General features: G+C 42.5%; 1 protein-coding gene across 11 annotated transcripts in view; it reads left to right on the forward strand.

The window, feature by feature from the left end:
• The window catches only part of SETD4 (SET domain containing 4), a 94,034-nt gene that overhangs the window by 52,355 nt on the left and 25,808 nt on the right, over positions 1-15,871 (forward strand). For 4 of the 11 annotated variants that reach the window (XM_089331465.1, XM_089331469.1, XM_089331468.1 and 1 more), the window contains one exon: positions 12,414-12,518. In XM_089331465.1, coding sequence (XP_089187591.1) covers positions 12,414-12,518 — 105 coding nt within the window. Of the gene's footprint in view, positions 1-10,323; positions 10,618-12,413; positions 12,519-15,871 lie in introns of those variants that run through there. The other 7 variants (XM_089331466.1, XM_089331467.1, XM_089331470.1 and 4 more) reach the window with 5 other exon arrangements.

Consider the following 15,871-nt stretch of genomic DNA (forward strand, 5'->3'; position numbering starts at 1 on the left):
AATTAAGAACATTATTGCTTCCTTCTCTCAGTGAATGTTTGCTCTGTTCGTGGCTGGCTTTTTTCCACACCATTAATTACTTTCTTCTGTAGCTGGGTATGCAGTTATTAGAAGAAGAAAGTGGGATGGATTAAATTTGCTCATAGCCATCAAAGATAGAACAGGCTGTTCAGGGAACTCTGGGCCTGGGAGCCTCCTGATATTTCAAATCACAAACTCTAGGAGGGACGTGAAGTAGGATCTTCACTCTGATCTGTGTTTACTTTAGGACAGTCGTTCAATGGGGGAAGCATGCTCCATAAAATGCAGTCTAAAAATATTAGGCATTAATGAAAATTCAGTATATGATATAGGTGGCATTAACAGTTAGTGGAGGAAAGAAATAAATTTTCTAAAATTGGTCTAGAGAAAGGAAGTGGTGATCAGAAAAAAAATTACAACATACACCAAGTAATTTGTAAAGTGAGAGAAGAAAGCTGATTTACAAATGAAACCATAAAAATTGTATTTTTACTGTATGTAAAGATCTTTATAAGCATGGGAATAGGGGAGGAATCATAGGGGAAGTGACTGACAGATTTCACTAGAAGATATTTTTTGAAAATTTGTTCTTGAAAATCATGAGAATTTAAACCCACGCTTAAGCTCTACGTGAATGATTTTGTATTTTGGATCTTAATTCTAGTGGTGTGTTTGTGAGGGGCCCCATCCCTGGGACCTTGTCTGGGTTCTAAGCAAATCAAAATAAAATCAAAGAGTAAAGATGGGAGTTCCTGACACTGCTTAGTGGTGGACATCGGCGTACTGAGACCAGCCTGGCAGCTGTGTGGAGAAAGAATCGTATCACATCTGTTGTGGAATAACCTTCACACCTTTAATGCACTTTACCTGGTTTGAGCAGTTATTTTATTTTTCTTAAAGAGCACTGGTGCATGGTGTCGATTCAAATAGAAAATGTTGGCACAGGATTTTGTTAAATTATGAATTGTGAAGCCTCAGGGGCTTTCCTGGCTCACGAACTTCACTTGACACTGTCTTTTCTCCTTTCACTTTTTGCTTATCTGAGGTGCTCAGTACAGCATGGACTTTGGCTCCTGGATTCAAACCGCGGCCCAAATGCTTACTAGTTATGTAATTCTAAACAATTTAGTCAGTCCTGCCAAAGGTGAACCAAGCCATGTACCCGTGAAAGTGTTCAGGACAGCTTTTAATCAGCAACGTGTTATTGCAATAATAAGCTGGCCTAGTGGAAGCTGAACTCAATTTTTATTTGTAGAGGACAGAGGGTAGATTTTAAAGGGAGAATGAGAGACCTGAAAGGGGGAACGGTGGGGCTTGAGCAATCAGGGACAGAAAAATTACAGAGGGCTGGTTTATATAAATGCTGGTTAACGGCCATGTCTGTTAGTTGACAATTAGCAAAATGAAAATTCTGTCCCACTAAAAAGACTGAAAGAGGATCTGTCATTTCTGATGATTGCATTTTTTTTTAAACTTTTATTTAATGAATATAGATTTCCAAAGTACAGCTTATGGACTACATTGGAATCCCCCTTGCCCCTCGATGACTTCCCTCCCACCCGCAACCCTCCCCTTTCCCGCTCTCTCTCCCCTTCCATTCATATCAAGATTCATTTTCAATTTTCTATATATACAGAAGATCAGTTTAGTATACATTAAGTAAAGATTTCAACAGTTTGCACCCACATAGAATCACAAAGTGAAATATACTGTTTGAGTACTAGTTATAGCATTAAATCTGAATGTACAGTGCATTAAGGACAGAGATCCTACATGAGGAGTAAGTGCACAGTGACTCCTGTTGTTGACTTTACAAATTGACACTCCTGTTTATGGCATCAGTAATCTCTCTATGCTCCAGTCATGAGTTTCCAAGGCTATGGAAACCTTTTGAGTTCTCCGACTCTTATCTTGTTTAGACAAGGTCATAGTCAAAGTGGAGGTTCTCTCCTCCCTTCAGAGAAAGGTACCTCCTTCTTTGAAGACCTGTTCTTTCCACTGGGATCTCACTCACAGAGATCTTTCATTTAGTTGTTTTTTTTTTTTTTTTTTTTTTTTACCAGAGTGTCTTGGCTTTCCATGCCTGAAATATTCTCATGGGCTTTTCAGTCGGATCCAAATGGCTTTAGGGCTGATTCTGAGGCCAGAGTGCTGTTTAGGACATCTGCCATTCTATGAGTCTGCTGTGTATCTCACTTCCCATGTTGGATCACTCTCCCCTTTATTTATTCTATCGGTTAGTATTAGCAGGTACTAGACTTGTTTATGTGATCCCTTTGACTCTTAGTCCTTTCATTATTATCAATTGTGAACTGAAATTGATCACTTGGACTAGTGAGATGGCATTGGTACATGCCACCTTGATGGGATTGAATTGGAATCCCCTGTTATGTTTCTAACTCTACCATTTGGGGCAAGTCAGCTTCAGCATGTCCCAAATTGTACATCTCTTCCCTCTCTTATTCCTACCATTATGGTTAACAGGGATCACATTTCAGTTAAATTTCAACACTTAAGAATAACTGTGTATTAATTACAGAATTAAACCAGTCATATTAAGTAGAACAGACAAAAAATATACTAAGAGGGATAATGTATTAAGTTGTTCATTAACAGTCAGGGCTATGCTGATCAAGTCACTGTTTCTCATAGTGTCCATTTCACTTCAACAGGTTTCCTTTTTGGTGTTCAGTCAGTTGTCACCGATCAGGGAGAACATATGGTATTTGTCCCTTTGGGACTGGCTTATTTCACTCAGCATGATGTGTTCCAGATTCCTCCATTTTGTTGCAAATGACCGGGTTTCATTGTTTTTGACTGCTGTATAGTATTCTAAAGAGTACATGTCCCATAATTTCTTTATCCAGTCTACCGTTGATGGGCATTTAGGTTGGTTCCAGGTCTTGGCTATTGTGAATTGTGCTGCAGTAAACATTAGGGTGCAGACCGCTTTTTTGTTTGCCAATTTAAATTCCTTTGGGTATATTCCAAGGAGTGGGATGGCTGGGTCGAACGGTAGGGTTATATTCAGGTTTCTGAGGAATCTCCAGACTGACTTCCATAGTGGCTTGACCAGTTTGCATTCCCACCAACAGTGGGTTAGTGTCCCTTTTTCCCCACATCCTCGCCAGCATCTGTTGTTGGTAGATTTCTGTATGTGAGCCATTCTAACTGGGGTGAGGTGAAACCTCATTGTGGTTTTGATTTGCATATCCCTGATTGCTAGTGATCTTGAACATTTTTTCATGTGTCTGTTGGCCATTTGGATTTCCTCTTTTGAAAAATGTCTATTGAGGTCCTTGGCCCATCTCTTAAGTGGGTTGTTTGTTTTGTTTTTGTGGAGTTTCTTGATCTCTTTGTAGATTCTGGTTATTAACACTTTATCAGTTGCATAGTTTGCAAATATATTTTCCCATTCTGTCGGTTGTCTCTCACTTTCCTGACTGTTTCTTTTGCAGTACAGAAACTTCTCAATTTGATGCAATCCCAATATTTGATTTTGGCTTTGACTGCCTGTGCCTCCCGGGTCTTTTCCAGAAACTCTTTGCCTGTGCCAATATCTTGAAGGGTTTCTCCAATGTTCTCTAATAACTTGATGGTGTCAGGTTGTAGATTGAGGTCTTTAATCCACGTTGAGTGGATTTTTGTGTAAGGTGTAAGGTAGGGGTCTTGCTTCATGCTTCTGCACATGGAAATCCAGTGTTCCCAGCACCATTTATTTTTATTTTTTTTAATCTTTTATTTAATGAATATAAATTTCCAAAGTACGACTCATGGGTTACAATGGGTTTCCCCCCCATACCGTCCCTCCCACCCAGAACCCTCCCCTTTCCCACTCCCTCTCCCCTTCCATTCACATCAAGATTCATTTTCGATTATCTTAATATACAGAAGATCAGCTTAGTATACCTTAAGTAAGGATTTCAACAGTTTGTTCCCACACAGAAACATAAAGTGAAAAATAATAGATGATTTTTTTTTAAATGATGATGAAATCAGATCAGACCTATTGTCATGTTTAATCCCAGTGAGAGTCAAGTTGGGAATTGATAATTTCTTTCTTTCTTTTTTTTTTTTTTTACAGAAGATCAGTTTAGTGTACATTAAGTAAAGATTTCAATCGTTTGCACCCCCATAGAAACACAAAGTGAAATATACTGTTTGAGTACTTGTTATAGCATTAAGCCTCAGTGTACAGCACATTAAGGACAGAGATCCTACATGAGGAGTAAGTGCACAGTGACTCCTGTTGTTGACTTTACAAATTGACACTCCTGTTTATGGCATCAATAATCTCCCTATGCACCAGTCATGAGTTTCCAAGGCTATGGAAGCCCCTTGAGTTCTCCGACTCTTATCTTGTTTAGACAAGGTCATAGTCAAAGTGGAGGTTCTCTCCTCCCTTCAGAGAAAGGCACCTCCCTCTTTGAAGACCTGTTCTTTCCACTGGGATCTCACTCACAGAGATCTTTTTGCCAGAGTGCCTTGGCTTTCCATGCCTGAAATACTCTCATGGGCTTTTCAGCCAGATCCGAGTGCCTTTAGGGCTGATTCTGAGGCCAGAAGCACCATTTATTGAATAGACTGTCCTTGCTCCAGGAATTGGTTTTAGATCCTTGATCAAATATGAGTTGGCTGTAGATGTTTGGGTTGATTTCTGGTGTTTCTATTCTATTCCATTGGTCTATCCATCTGTTTCTGTACCAGTACCATGCTGTTTTGATTACAACTGCCCTGTAGTATGTCCTGAAATCTGGTATTGTGATGCCTCCGGCTTTGTTTTTGTTGTACAAGATTGCTTTAGCTATTCGAGGTCTCTTTTGCCTCCATATGAATTTCAGCATCATTTTTTCTAGATCTGAGAAGAATGTCTTTGGTATCCTGATTGGAATTGCATTGAATCTATAAATTGCTTTTGGGAGAATGGACATTTTGATGATATTGATTCTTCCAATCCATGAGCATGGAAGTTTTTTCCATTTTTTGGTATCCTCTTCTATTTCTTTCTTTAAGATTTTGTAATTCTCATCTTAGAGATCTTTAACGTCCTTGGTTAAGTTTATTCCAAGGTATTTGATTGTTTTTGTAGCTATTGTGAATGGGATTGATCTTAGAAGTTCTTTCTCAGCCGTGGCACTGCCTGTGTATACAAAGGTTGTTGATTTTTGTGCATTGATTTTATACCCTGCTACTTTGCCAAACTCTTCTATGAGTTCCAATAGTCTCTTAGTAGGGTTCTTTGGATCCTCTAAGTAAAGAATCATATCATCTGCAAAGAGGGATAGTTTGAGTTCTTCCTTCCCAATTTGTATTCCTTTAATTTCTTTTTCTTGTCTGATGGCTCTGACTAAAACTTCCAGAATAAATAGCAGTGGTGAGAGTGGGCATCCCTGTCTGGTACCAGATCTCAGTGGAAATGCTTCCAACTTTTCCCCATTCAATAGGATGTTGGCTGTGGGTTTTTCATAAATTGCTTTGATTGTATTGAGGAATGTTCCTTCTATACCCAATTTGCTTAGAGTTTTCATCATGAAAGGGTGTTGAATTTTATCGAATGCCTTCTCTGCATCTATTGTGATAATCATATGGTTTTTCTTCTGCAGTCTGTTAATGTGGTGTATCACATTGATTGTCTTGTGCACATTGAACCATCCCTGCATACCAGGGATAAATCCCACTTGGTCTGGGTGGATGATTTTTCTGATGTTGTTGTTGTATTCTATTGGCGAGAATTTTATTGAGGATTTTTGCGTCTATGTTCATCAGGGATATTGGTCTATAATTTTCTTTCAGTGCTGCATCTTTCTCTGGCTTAGGAATTAAGGTGAGGCTGGCTTCATAGAAAGAATTTGGGAGGACTCCCTCTTTTTCGATTGTTCTGAATAGTTTGAGAAGAAATGGGATTAGTTCTTCTTTAAATGTCTGGTAGAATTCAGCAGTGAATCCATCTGGTCCTGGGCTTTTCTTTGTTGGGAGGGCCTTTATTACTGTTTCAATTTCTGTTTCAGTTATGGGTCTATTTAGGTTTTTTATGTCTTCCTGGTTCAACTTAGGTAAGTTGCATGTGTCCAGGAATCTATCCATTTCTGATAGATTTTCCTGTTTGCTGGCATACAAGTCCTTGTAGTAATTTCTGATGATTCTTTTTATTTCTGTGGTGTCTGTTGTTACGTTTCCTTTTTATCTCTGATTTTATTGATTTGGGTCTTTTCTTTTTTTAGTTAGTTGGGCCAATGGGGTGTCAATTTTGTTTATTTTTTCAAAAAACCAGCTCCTCGTTTGGCTGATTTTTTGTAATTTTTTTTTTTTTGGATTCAATAATGTTGATTTCTTCTCTGATTTTAATTATTTCTCTTCTCCTACTAGATTTGGGTCTGGTTTGCTGCAGTTTTTCTAGGTCCTTGAGATGCGCTGAAAGCTCATTTATTTGGTACCTTTCCAATTTCTTGATATAGGCACCTATTGCTATAAACTTGCCTCTCAATACTGCTTTTGCTGTATTACATAAGTTTTGATATGTTGTGTTGTTATCCTCATTTACTTCCGGAAAGTTTTTGATTTCTCTTTTGATTTCTTGAATGACCCATTGTTCATTCAGGAGCATGTCGTTCAGTCTCCATGTGTTTGCATACTTTCTGGGGTTTCCTGAGTTGCTAATTTCTAGCTTCATTCCGCTGTGGTCTGAGAAGCTGCATGGTATGATTCTAATTCTTTTAAATTTGCTGAGACTTGCTTTATGGCCCAGTATGTGATCAATCCTAGAGAAGGTTCCATGCACTGCTGAGAAGAATGTGAAGTCTTTAGATGTAGGATTGAAAGTTCTGTATATATCTGTTAGATCCATTTGGGCAATAGTGTCGATTAAATCTGCTGTTTCCTTGTTGAACTCTGTCCGGATGATCTGTCTATTTCTGAGAATGGAGTATTGAAGTCCCCCAGTACTATTGTATTGGAATCTAAATCTCCCTTTAAGTCCCTTAACATATCTTTTAAATAGACCGGTGCCCTGTAATTAGGTGCATATACATTTATAATAGTTAAATCTTCCTGTTGAATTGAACCCTTAATCATTATATAGTGCCCCTATTTGTCTCTCTTAACAGTTTTTGTATTAAAGTTTATTTTGTCCGATATTAAGATGGCTACGCCTGCTCTTTTTTCATTTCTGTTGGCATGGAGGAGTCTGGCTAGTGTTTGATCAAGAAGAGAATCTTTGTCAATTCCCATGAGGAAAATCGGAACATACATCATTTTCCTCCTTCTTGAAAGCAATGCTCGCATTTCAATCATGCCTTTCTTCCTTTCTAAAAATATTTATTTTCATCTCCTTGAAAAGCAGAGCAATAAATAGATAAAGATAGAGAAAGATAGAGAGAAGTAGATCTTCCATCTGTTGGTTCACTCCCCAAATGTCCACAACAGCTCTTGCTGAAGCCACGAGCCCAAAACTCCATCAGGTCTCCCAAACGGCTGGCAGGGGCCCAAGCACGTACACCACTTCTGCCTCCCAGGATACATTAGGAGGAAGCTGGATTGGAAGTAGAGTAGCTGGGACTGGACCACGATGCCACCCTTTATTCCTGTCTTGAGTACAGTTTATAAGAATGGATGCCTAGAGCTACATCCATGATCTTAAGACCACAAGTGAAAACAGAAAGGTGATTTGAACAGCCACCTCCCTAAGAATGGTCATATGGAAAGTAAGAAAGAGCACTGATATTCAATGACTTCTCTGAATTATCAATCTGTTAAGATTGGAGGCATTTTAGTTCCAGACCATCACAATAGTGATTATCACAACAAAACAAGTCTCATGAAATTTTGTTTTCCCAGTGCCTATGAAAGTTATATTTACACTATCGTTTTTTAAGTATGTAAAATAGCATTATGTCTAAAAAAAAAGCAACGTTTATACCATACTTAAAAAATACTTTATTGTGGGGTGGGCACTGTTTCACAGCTCATTAAACCATGGCCTACAATGCCAGCATCCCATATGGGCCCCAGTTCAAGTCCCAGCTGCTCCACGTTTGATCCAGCTCCTACTAATGCACCTGGGAAAGCAGCGGAAGATAGCGCAAGTCCATGGTCCCCTGCATCCACTTGGGAAACATGGAAGAAGCTCCTGGCTATTGACTTCAGCCTAGCACAGCCCCAGCTGCTGAGGCCATTTGGGGGAGTGAACTAGCAGATGGAAAATCTCTCTCTGTCTCTGTCTCTCTAACTCTATGGTTCAAACAAATAAATCTTAAAAAATAAAAATACTTTATGGCAATGAAACAAATAAAAAAAAAAACAAAACCTCTAAAGGATTCATCTGAGCCTTCAGCCAGTCATGAGGTTTTGCTGGTGGAGGGTCCTGCCTCCTTGTTGTTGACTTCTGATTGGTCGAGGTGGTGCTTGTTGAAGATTGGAGTGGGTGTGGCAGCTTCTTAAGACATCAATAAGATTTCCCTGTAGCATCCAGTGCTGCTTGACAGCATTTCGCCCAGTGCAGAACTTCTCTTAGAACTGGACTCAGTCTTCCCAAGTTCTGCCATTGCTTTATCAACTAAGTTTCTGTAATAGTCTAAATCATGTGTAATCATTCTAGCAATGTTCACAGCATCTTCAGCAGGAGTAATTCTACGTCAGGACATCATTCTCGTGGTTCATCCGTAAGAAGCAACTTCTCATCCAATAGAATTGCAGCAATTCAGCCATATCTTCAGGTTCCCATTTTAATTCCAAGTTTCTTCTTTAAAGATTTTATTTATTTATTTGAGAGGTAGAGTTACAGAGAGAGGGAGAGATAGAGAAAGAGGTCTTCTCTCTGCTAGTTCACTCCCCAAATGACTGGACCTGGGCCAATCCGAAGCCAGGAACCAGGAGCTTCTTCCAGGTCTCCCATGCAGGTGCAGAGCCATTTTCTACTGCCTTCCCAGGCCATAGCAGAGAGCTGGATTGGAAGAGGAGCAGCTGGGACTTGAACCAGCGCCCATATGGGATGCCGGCACTGTAGGCAGAGGTTTGCCCACTATGCCACAGTGCTGGCCCATCTACCACTTCTGCTGTTACTTCCTTCAATAAAGTATTCAGTTCCTCAAAGTTATGTGTGAGGGCTGAAGTCAGCATTTTTCCAAATACCTGTTAATATTGATATTCTGACTTCCTCCCATCAGTCAGGAATGATTTTAACGGTGTTACATTCTGCCAAAGTCTCGTGGCTGAATTATGGAGTCTACTTCTGAGAGTCAGCAAAGTCATCAAAGCTGGTGGCTGCACTGGATGGGGAGTAGGGGATGGGGGGAGGGAGGGAGGAGGGAGGGGTGGGGGCATGTGCTCTCCAAATCATGCAGCCCCTACAGAGCTCAGGGTAAGCTTATAAAGGCAAAAACCACATCCTGTTGGGAGTTAATCCAAAGCCAAGCATTCGTTACAGAAGCCAGAACAAGCAAGGTTACGCTTATCTCTGAGGGGGCACTGAACCCATTTTCCTAGTACTTAATGTAAACAATCCTTATGAATAACATTTTTACAAGGCTAATTTTTGAGTACATAGTAGTTGTGCAATTGATTAGAAAAAGAGGACAAACAGAGTGATCAGAGATCAGAGGCAAAATAGAGTGACTCAGGTCAGGCCAAAGCTCACTTAAATGGCATCTAGAACGGGAAATCTTTCTAGAAGATTTCAACTTATTTTGCCCAGACCCATCATAGGAATCACCATCTATAGCAGCTGTAACTTCACAAAATATGTTTTTAAAATAATAATGCTTTAAATAATAGTTGCAATTTGGGAGCTAGTGCCGTGGCTCACTTGGTCAATCCTCCACCTTGCAGCGTTGGCATCCCATATGGGCGCTGGTTCTAGTCCCGGTCGCTCCTCTTCCAGGCCAGCTCTCTGCTGTGGCCCGGGAGGGCAGTGGAGGATGGCCCAAGTTCCTGGGCCCCTGCACCCACATGGGAGCCCAGGAGGAAGCACCTGGCTCTTGGTTTCGGATCGGCGCAGCGCCGGCCGTAGCAGCCATTTGTGGGGTGAACCAACGGAAGGAAGACCATTCTCTCTGTCTCTCTCACTACCTAACTCTGTGAAATAAATTAAAAAATAATAGTTGCAATTAAAAAAATAAGTTGCAATTACCCCTTTATGCATTGACTGTAACGTGGCTGCTGTATTAGGAGGCATAACAATTTTAATTTCATGGGCTGCAGAATGTTGTATGAACAGCCAGGCGGGAAGGCGCGGGGGAGGGCGTAGGGAACCCGGGACGCGGGGCCGGGTACCAGCGAGGGCTCGAGGCCCACAGGACTCGCGGTCCCGCCTCGGCGAGCCTGAGGGAACTGCGCCTGCGCCGCGGGACGCTCCGCCCCGCCCACCGCCGACGCCATGTTTGAGGCCGTTTCCCGCGCTGAGGGGAACCGGAAGGGCTTCCGTTGCCGAGGTGACGGGAGTGCGGCCGGCTGCGAGGTTCCCTCAGTTTGTAGTTCTTGCGTGGGAGAAAGATGTGAGTGAGACGGCAGGTTGGGCAGTCCCGGCGGTGTTCTGTGCGCCGCAGTACAGTCGCCTCCCTTCGAAGTCGTGCATTTAGCGAGTCCCGCCCCGGCGCGCTGGCGGTGGGTGCGGGCGCCTGACGTGCGCCGGAGTCGGGGGCTGTGGGGCTTCCGGGAGGCCGGGGGTCGCGAGGAGGACGCCCGAGGGCGCGATCTGGGGTCCGGGGCTGGCGGGAAGCCCGCGCGCGTGGCCGGGGTCCTCGTGGGCGCCGGGCGTCACCCGCTCTCCGTGGGGAAGGCCGAGTCCCCGTCTGCAGGGGCGGCCCAGTAATCTTCCCTGCGGCTCTGGGCTCCGTGTTCGTGTCTCCCAGGTATTGGGATTGAAAACCGGGTACGTCGTTAAAACACACATCCCGGCATGCAGCGTTCCCATTACGTCCCTTGGAGGAGGACAAGGACTCGTAGCCCGGCTCTGAGTATCCGTGCTCAGAATGTCTGGTTACATGATTACATGCAAGGTGTTTAAGGGGTCATTTATAATGTTCTGCGACTTTTTATTTATTAATTTTTTTACTTAGTGCACCTTGGATATTTTCACGTCTTAGCATATACCTTCTCTCTCTTTAAAGACTTACTTATTTGAAAGACAGAGTGACAGAGAGAGGTAGAGCCAGAGACAGAGAGAAAGGTCTTCCACCTGCTGGTTCACTCCCCAAGTAGTTGAGCTGATTAGAGCTGAGCTGAGCTGATCCAAAGCCAGGAGGCAGGAGCTTCCTCCGGGTCTCCCATGCGGATGCAGGGGCCCAAGAACTTGGGCCATTTTCTGCTGCTTTCCCAGGTCATAGCAGAGAACTGGATGGGAAGTGGAGCAGCCGGGACTCAAACTGGTGTCCATGTGGCATGCTGGCACTGCAGGTGGCGGCTTTATCGTCCTGCTGTGCCACAGCGCTGGCCCCTATACCTTCTTGATAATGGCTGCATCAATTGCTGTTAGTCCCTATTGCTTGTAAAATGCTGGTGTGTTTACTAGATTGCATTTTTATGCATCCCAGGAAGTAGCCTGTGGAAACTTTATTTGCCGCTTTAGATTTTAAGGTCATCTCTTTGGTTTGTCTGCTGTCTGCCTTTTCACCTCCCAGTCTCTTCCTAGTCTGTTGCAAATGTCTGTTTTGTTTTTTAAAGATTTATTTGTTTATTTGAAAGTCAGAGTGAGAAAAGGGGTGGGGGAGCTTCCATGCTGGTCACTTCCCACATGGCCGCAATGACCAGGGCTGGGTCAGGTGGAGGCCAGGAACCAGGAGCTTCCTCTAGGTCTCTCACATGGGCGCAGGGCTCTAAGCACTTGGGGTCTTCTGCTGCTTTCCCAGGCACATTAGCAGGCGGCTGGATTGGGGGAGCAGCCAGGATTCAAAATGGCACCCATGTAGGATGTTGTGGCGTTGGTGGCAGCTTTATTGACTATGCCACAGTGCTGGACCTGTGAATACCTGTTTAATTTATTTACTTCAGGATCCTGGTATCTTAGGAGAAAACTGTTTAATTCACATTAAAAGGGAACACACACACATACACGCACACACGTACAGGGTATTTCTGGGCAAAGACTTCCTAGGTAATGGGGACTTCCTGGCTACTGTTTATTCTTAGTTAATTTGTTACTTTAGTAAATGGTGATTAGGATTGAGATATGTAAGTCACCCAGCACATATTTTTGAAGTCAGTGATGAGAATTTCCATGACTAATCTGGGTTTTTTAGAACCCCTGTTTGGGGGGGACCTGTATAATAGGTGTTCCGTTTACTGCCAGGACCCCTTATGCACAAACCTCTTCTAGAGGCATCTCACCAAATGGAAACATTGAAAGGTGATAAGAACAGTGGTTAGCATACAACTGGAAATCAAGACGCTTTTCTTTTTAGATCAGAGCCTACGCAGAAGCTACAGTGTGAACATGCAGAAGGGAAGAGGGAGAACAAGTCGGATCAGAAGACGAAAACGCTCCAAAGGTTCTCAGACAAGAGGAGGTGGGTTTCTTTTGTGTTAATGGCAAAAAGAATGCCTTTGTTGATTGGTATCCATGCGGTCATAGCATTTCTCAAAGATTCATGGACAATGATCAAAGGGAATATTTCTTAAAAAACACTCCTTGTATATGGTGCCATTATATTCTTTTAAACTCTCTAGGAGTATAAATATATTTAACTGTTTCAAGTGTCTTTTCTGAGGATCACTCCCAAGCTTCTTTGTTTTTTTTTTTTTAAAGATTTATTTATTTATTTGCAAGTCAGAGTTATACAGAGAGAGGAGAGGCAGAGAGAGAGAAAGAGAAAGAGAAATGAAAGGTCTTTCATCCAATGGTTTACTCCCCAGATGGCCGCAATGGCTGGAGCTGTGCTGATCTGAAGCCAGGAGTTTCTTCGAGTCTCCCACGCAGGTGCAGGGGCCCAAGCATTTGGGCCATCTTCTACTGCTTTCCCAGGCTATAGCAGAGAGCTGGATTGGAGTGGAGCAGCCAGGTCTTGAACCGGCGCCCATATGGGATGCTGGTGCTTCAGGCCAGAGGGTTAACCTGCTGCACCACAGTGCTGGCCCCCTGTCTTTGTTTCTTTAAGCTACTGGTAGAGTCTCAGTGTTTGAGTATAAATTCATCACACTCTGAATGAGACACTGCATGGGAGAGCGCTAGGCTAACTGAAAGTCCTACGTGAATGCAATTTGTATTTGTATAAAACTTAGTAACACTCCTTCTGGGGGACCTCAAACACGTCAGGACCATCTTGAGCTAGTCTGACTATAAGGACCAAGAACACAGAAAAGAGATAGGAGACAGAATACGAACTCACAGCCAGACTGAATTTATTAAGAGAAAATAAACTCGCAGAAGTCGACCAACTGCCAGTGTGTACCTAGACCCAACATGTGGCAGAGGGCCTTAGACCCCAGCAGGCTGGGCCTTTTTATATTAGGTGTTATAGGGGTGGGGCTGGGGGGCAGTAGGTGGAAATGAGCTTCTCCATTCTGGTTCTTCAAGTTTGGCTTCTAAACCTGGGGAAGAATGCAGGGGGTCAGGTGGAGAACAGTGCAGGATGTGAGACTGAACTGGTCTCTTGTTGGAAGGCAGGGGCAGCGAGAACCTGAAATGGCTGTCCATCACTGACCTTAACCTCCTTTAACCTCCACAGCCAGTTTCCTGTTAAGTTTCTCCTGGCCTCACTCAGGCTCCCTTTCCCTCTAGTTCTACTACTTGAGCGTGGAGATGATTTCAGCTGCCCTTTTGTCCATTTGACTGCCTTTGTTTGCTTTCCCATATGTTGCTGTCGGTCTAACTTAACTGAGACTGTTTTCGGGTTACCCTTTTAGGAGTGTCTGGGACCTTTATTCCCTTTTGTATGACCCTGGAAGGCCTTCTGCCTGACATTTGGGGCTCTTTATGAGGGGGCTCTAGCTTGGCGAGTGCATGACTTAGAAGTGTGTCAGCTCGGTTGCTCCCTGGACACAAAGCACACGTTTCTGCCTCTCCTATGCCTCATAATCCTCCTTTGCCTAGAACGTGCTTTTTGTCCATTCTGCTGTTGGGTAGCATGTTCTGTAGATGTGTGTTGGTCCTAAGTTGTTGATCTTGTTATTTGAGTCTTCTAGTTCCTTATTGATATTCTTCCCAGTTGTCCTGCCCACTATTGAAAGTAGGATCTTGAAGCCTCCAATTACTGTAGAATTGTCTGTTTCTCCCTTTAATTCTGTCAGTTTTGCTTCATGTATTTTGGGATTCTGTTGTTAGGTTTGTATATGTTTATAGTTGATATATCTACCTGATGAATTGACTGCCTTTTTTTTTTTTTTTTTTTTTTTTGACAGGCAGAGTTAGACAGTGAGAGAGAGAGACAGAAAGGTCTTCCTTTTTCCGTTGGTTCACCCCTCAAATGGCCACCACGGCTGGTTGGCGCACTGTGCTGATCCAAAGCCAGGAGCCAAGTGCTTCTCCTGTTCTCCCATGCGGGTGCAGGGCCGAAGCACTTGGGCCATCCTCCACTGCCTTCCTGGGCCACAGCAGAGAGCTGGACTGGAAGAGGAGCAACTGGGACAGAATCCGGCGCCCCGACCAGGACTAGAACCCGGGGTGCTGGTGTGGAGGATTAGCCTAGTGAGCCATGGCGCCGGCCTGAATTGACTTCTTTATCATAAAATGTCTCTTTTTGTCTCTAGTAACATTTTTGTTTTGTTTTAAAGTTTTAAAGCCAGCTCTGGCTGTCTTTTGGTGGTTTGTATGAAACATCTTTTTCCATCTTTTACTTTCAATTTCTGTATCTTTGAATCTAAAATGTATCTCTTGTAGCTAGGATATAGTGTGCTCTTTTAAAAATTTTATCCAGCCTGGAAAACTGCTTTTTGATGGATTTCTTAACCAAGTCACATTTAATGTTACTGTTTATGTAGTTGAATTTGGATTTACATCTGCCATTTGTATTTTTGTTTCCTATATGTCTTACAATTTTTTGTTCCTCTGTTTCTCCTTTACTATTTTCTGTTGCATTAATTGGATGTTTTCTAATATAATGCTTTAATATCTTAAGTGTCTTTTCATATTTTTTCGAATTATTCCCTTAGTGATAGCTCTAAAGCTTACGCTGTATGTATAAGTTGATCAGAATCTACCTCAGTGTAGGTCTTAGTCAGCTTGGGCTGGCATAACAGAATACCAGAGGTGGGGGGGCTTAAACAGAACAGATCTACTTCTCACGGAGGCAGAGGCTGGGAAGTCCAAGACCAAAGCGCCAGCTGATTTGGTTCCTGGTGAGGGCTCTCTTCCCGGCCTCTGGATAGTTTGCCTTCTCACTGTGTCCTCATGTGCTGGGGGTTGGAATCTCTTTCTTCCAAGACCACTAATCTCATCCTCATGTTGTCCTGTAACAATAATGATCTCCCACAGGCCCATCTCCAGAACCCATCACTTTGAGGTTAGGGCTTGAGCATATAAATTTTGCGGGGATATAAACACTCAGTCAGTTACAGTCTTAAGTATTATATATCCTTTAATTCCTATCAGTGATGTTTTGTAGTTTTTGTCTCTTAGGTCTTATACATCTTTTATTAGATTTATCACTTAAGAAATATATATTTTTAGAGTTACATAAATGATACTATACAAAATATTTTAACTTTTGATTATCTCTTGCTAGCATATAAAAATACATTGTTTTTGGATATTGATTTTGTATCTTGCAACCTTGCTAAACTCAGTTTTTGTTTTATAAATTCCACCAGATTTTCTACATGGATGCTCTTGTCTTCTGAGAATGAGGACAGATTTGCTACCTTTCCAATTGGATGTTTTTTATTTATTTTTCTTACCATCTTGCACTAGCTAAACTGCTGGTAC

Source organism: Oryctolagus cuniculus, chromosome 4 (genome assembly GCF_051225735.1).
Source record: "Oryctolagus cuniculus isolate XC-2025 breed Fujian yellow rabbit chromosome 4, ASM5122573v1, whole genome shotgun sequence".
NCBI lineage: Eukaryota > Metazoa > Chordata > Mammalia > Lagomorpha > Leporidae > Oryctolagus > Oryctolagus cuniculus.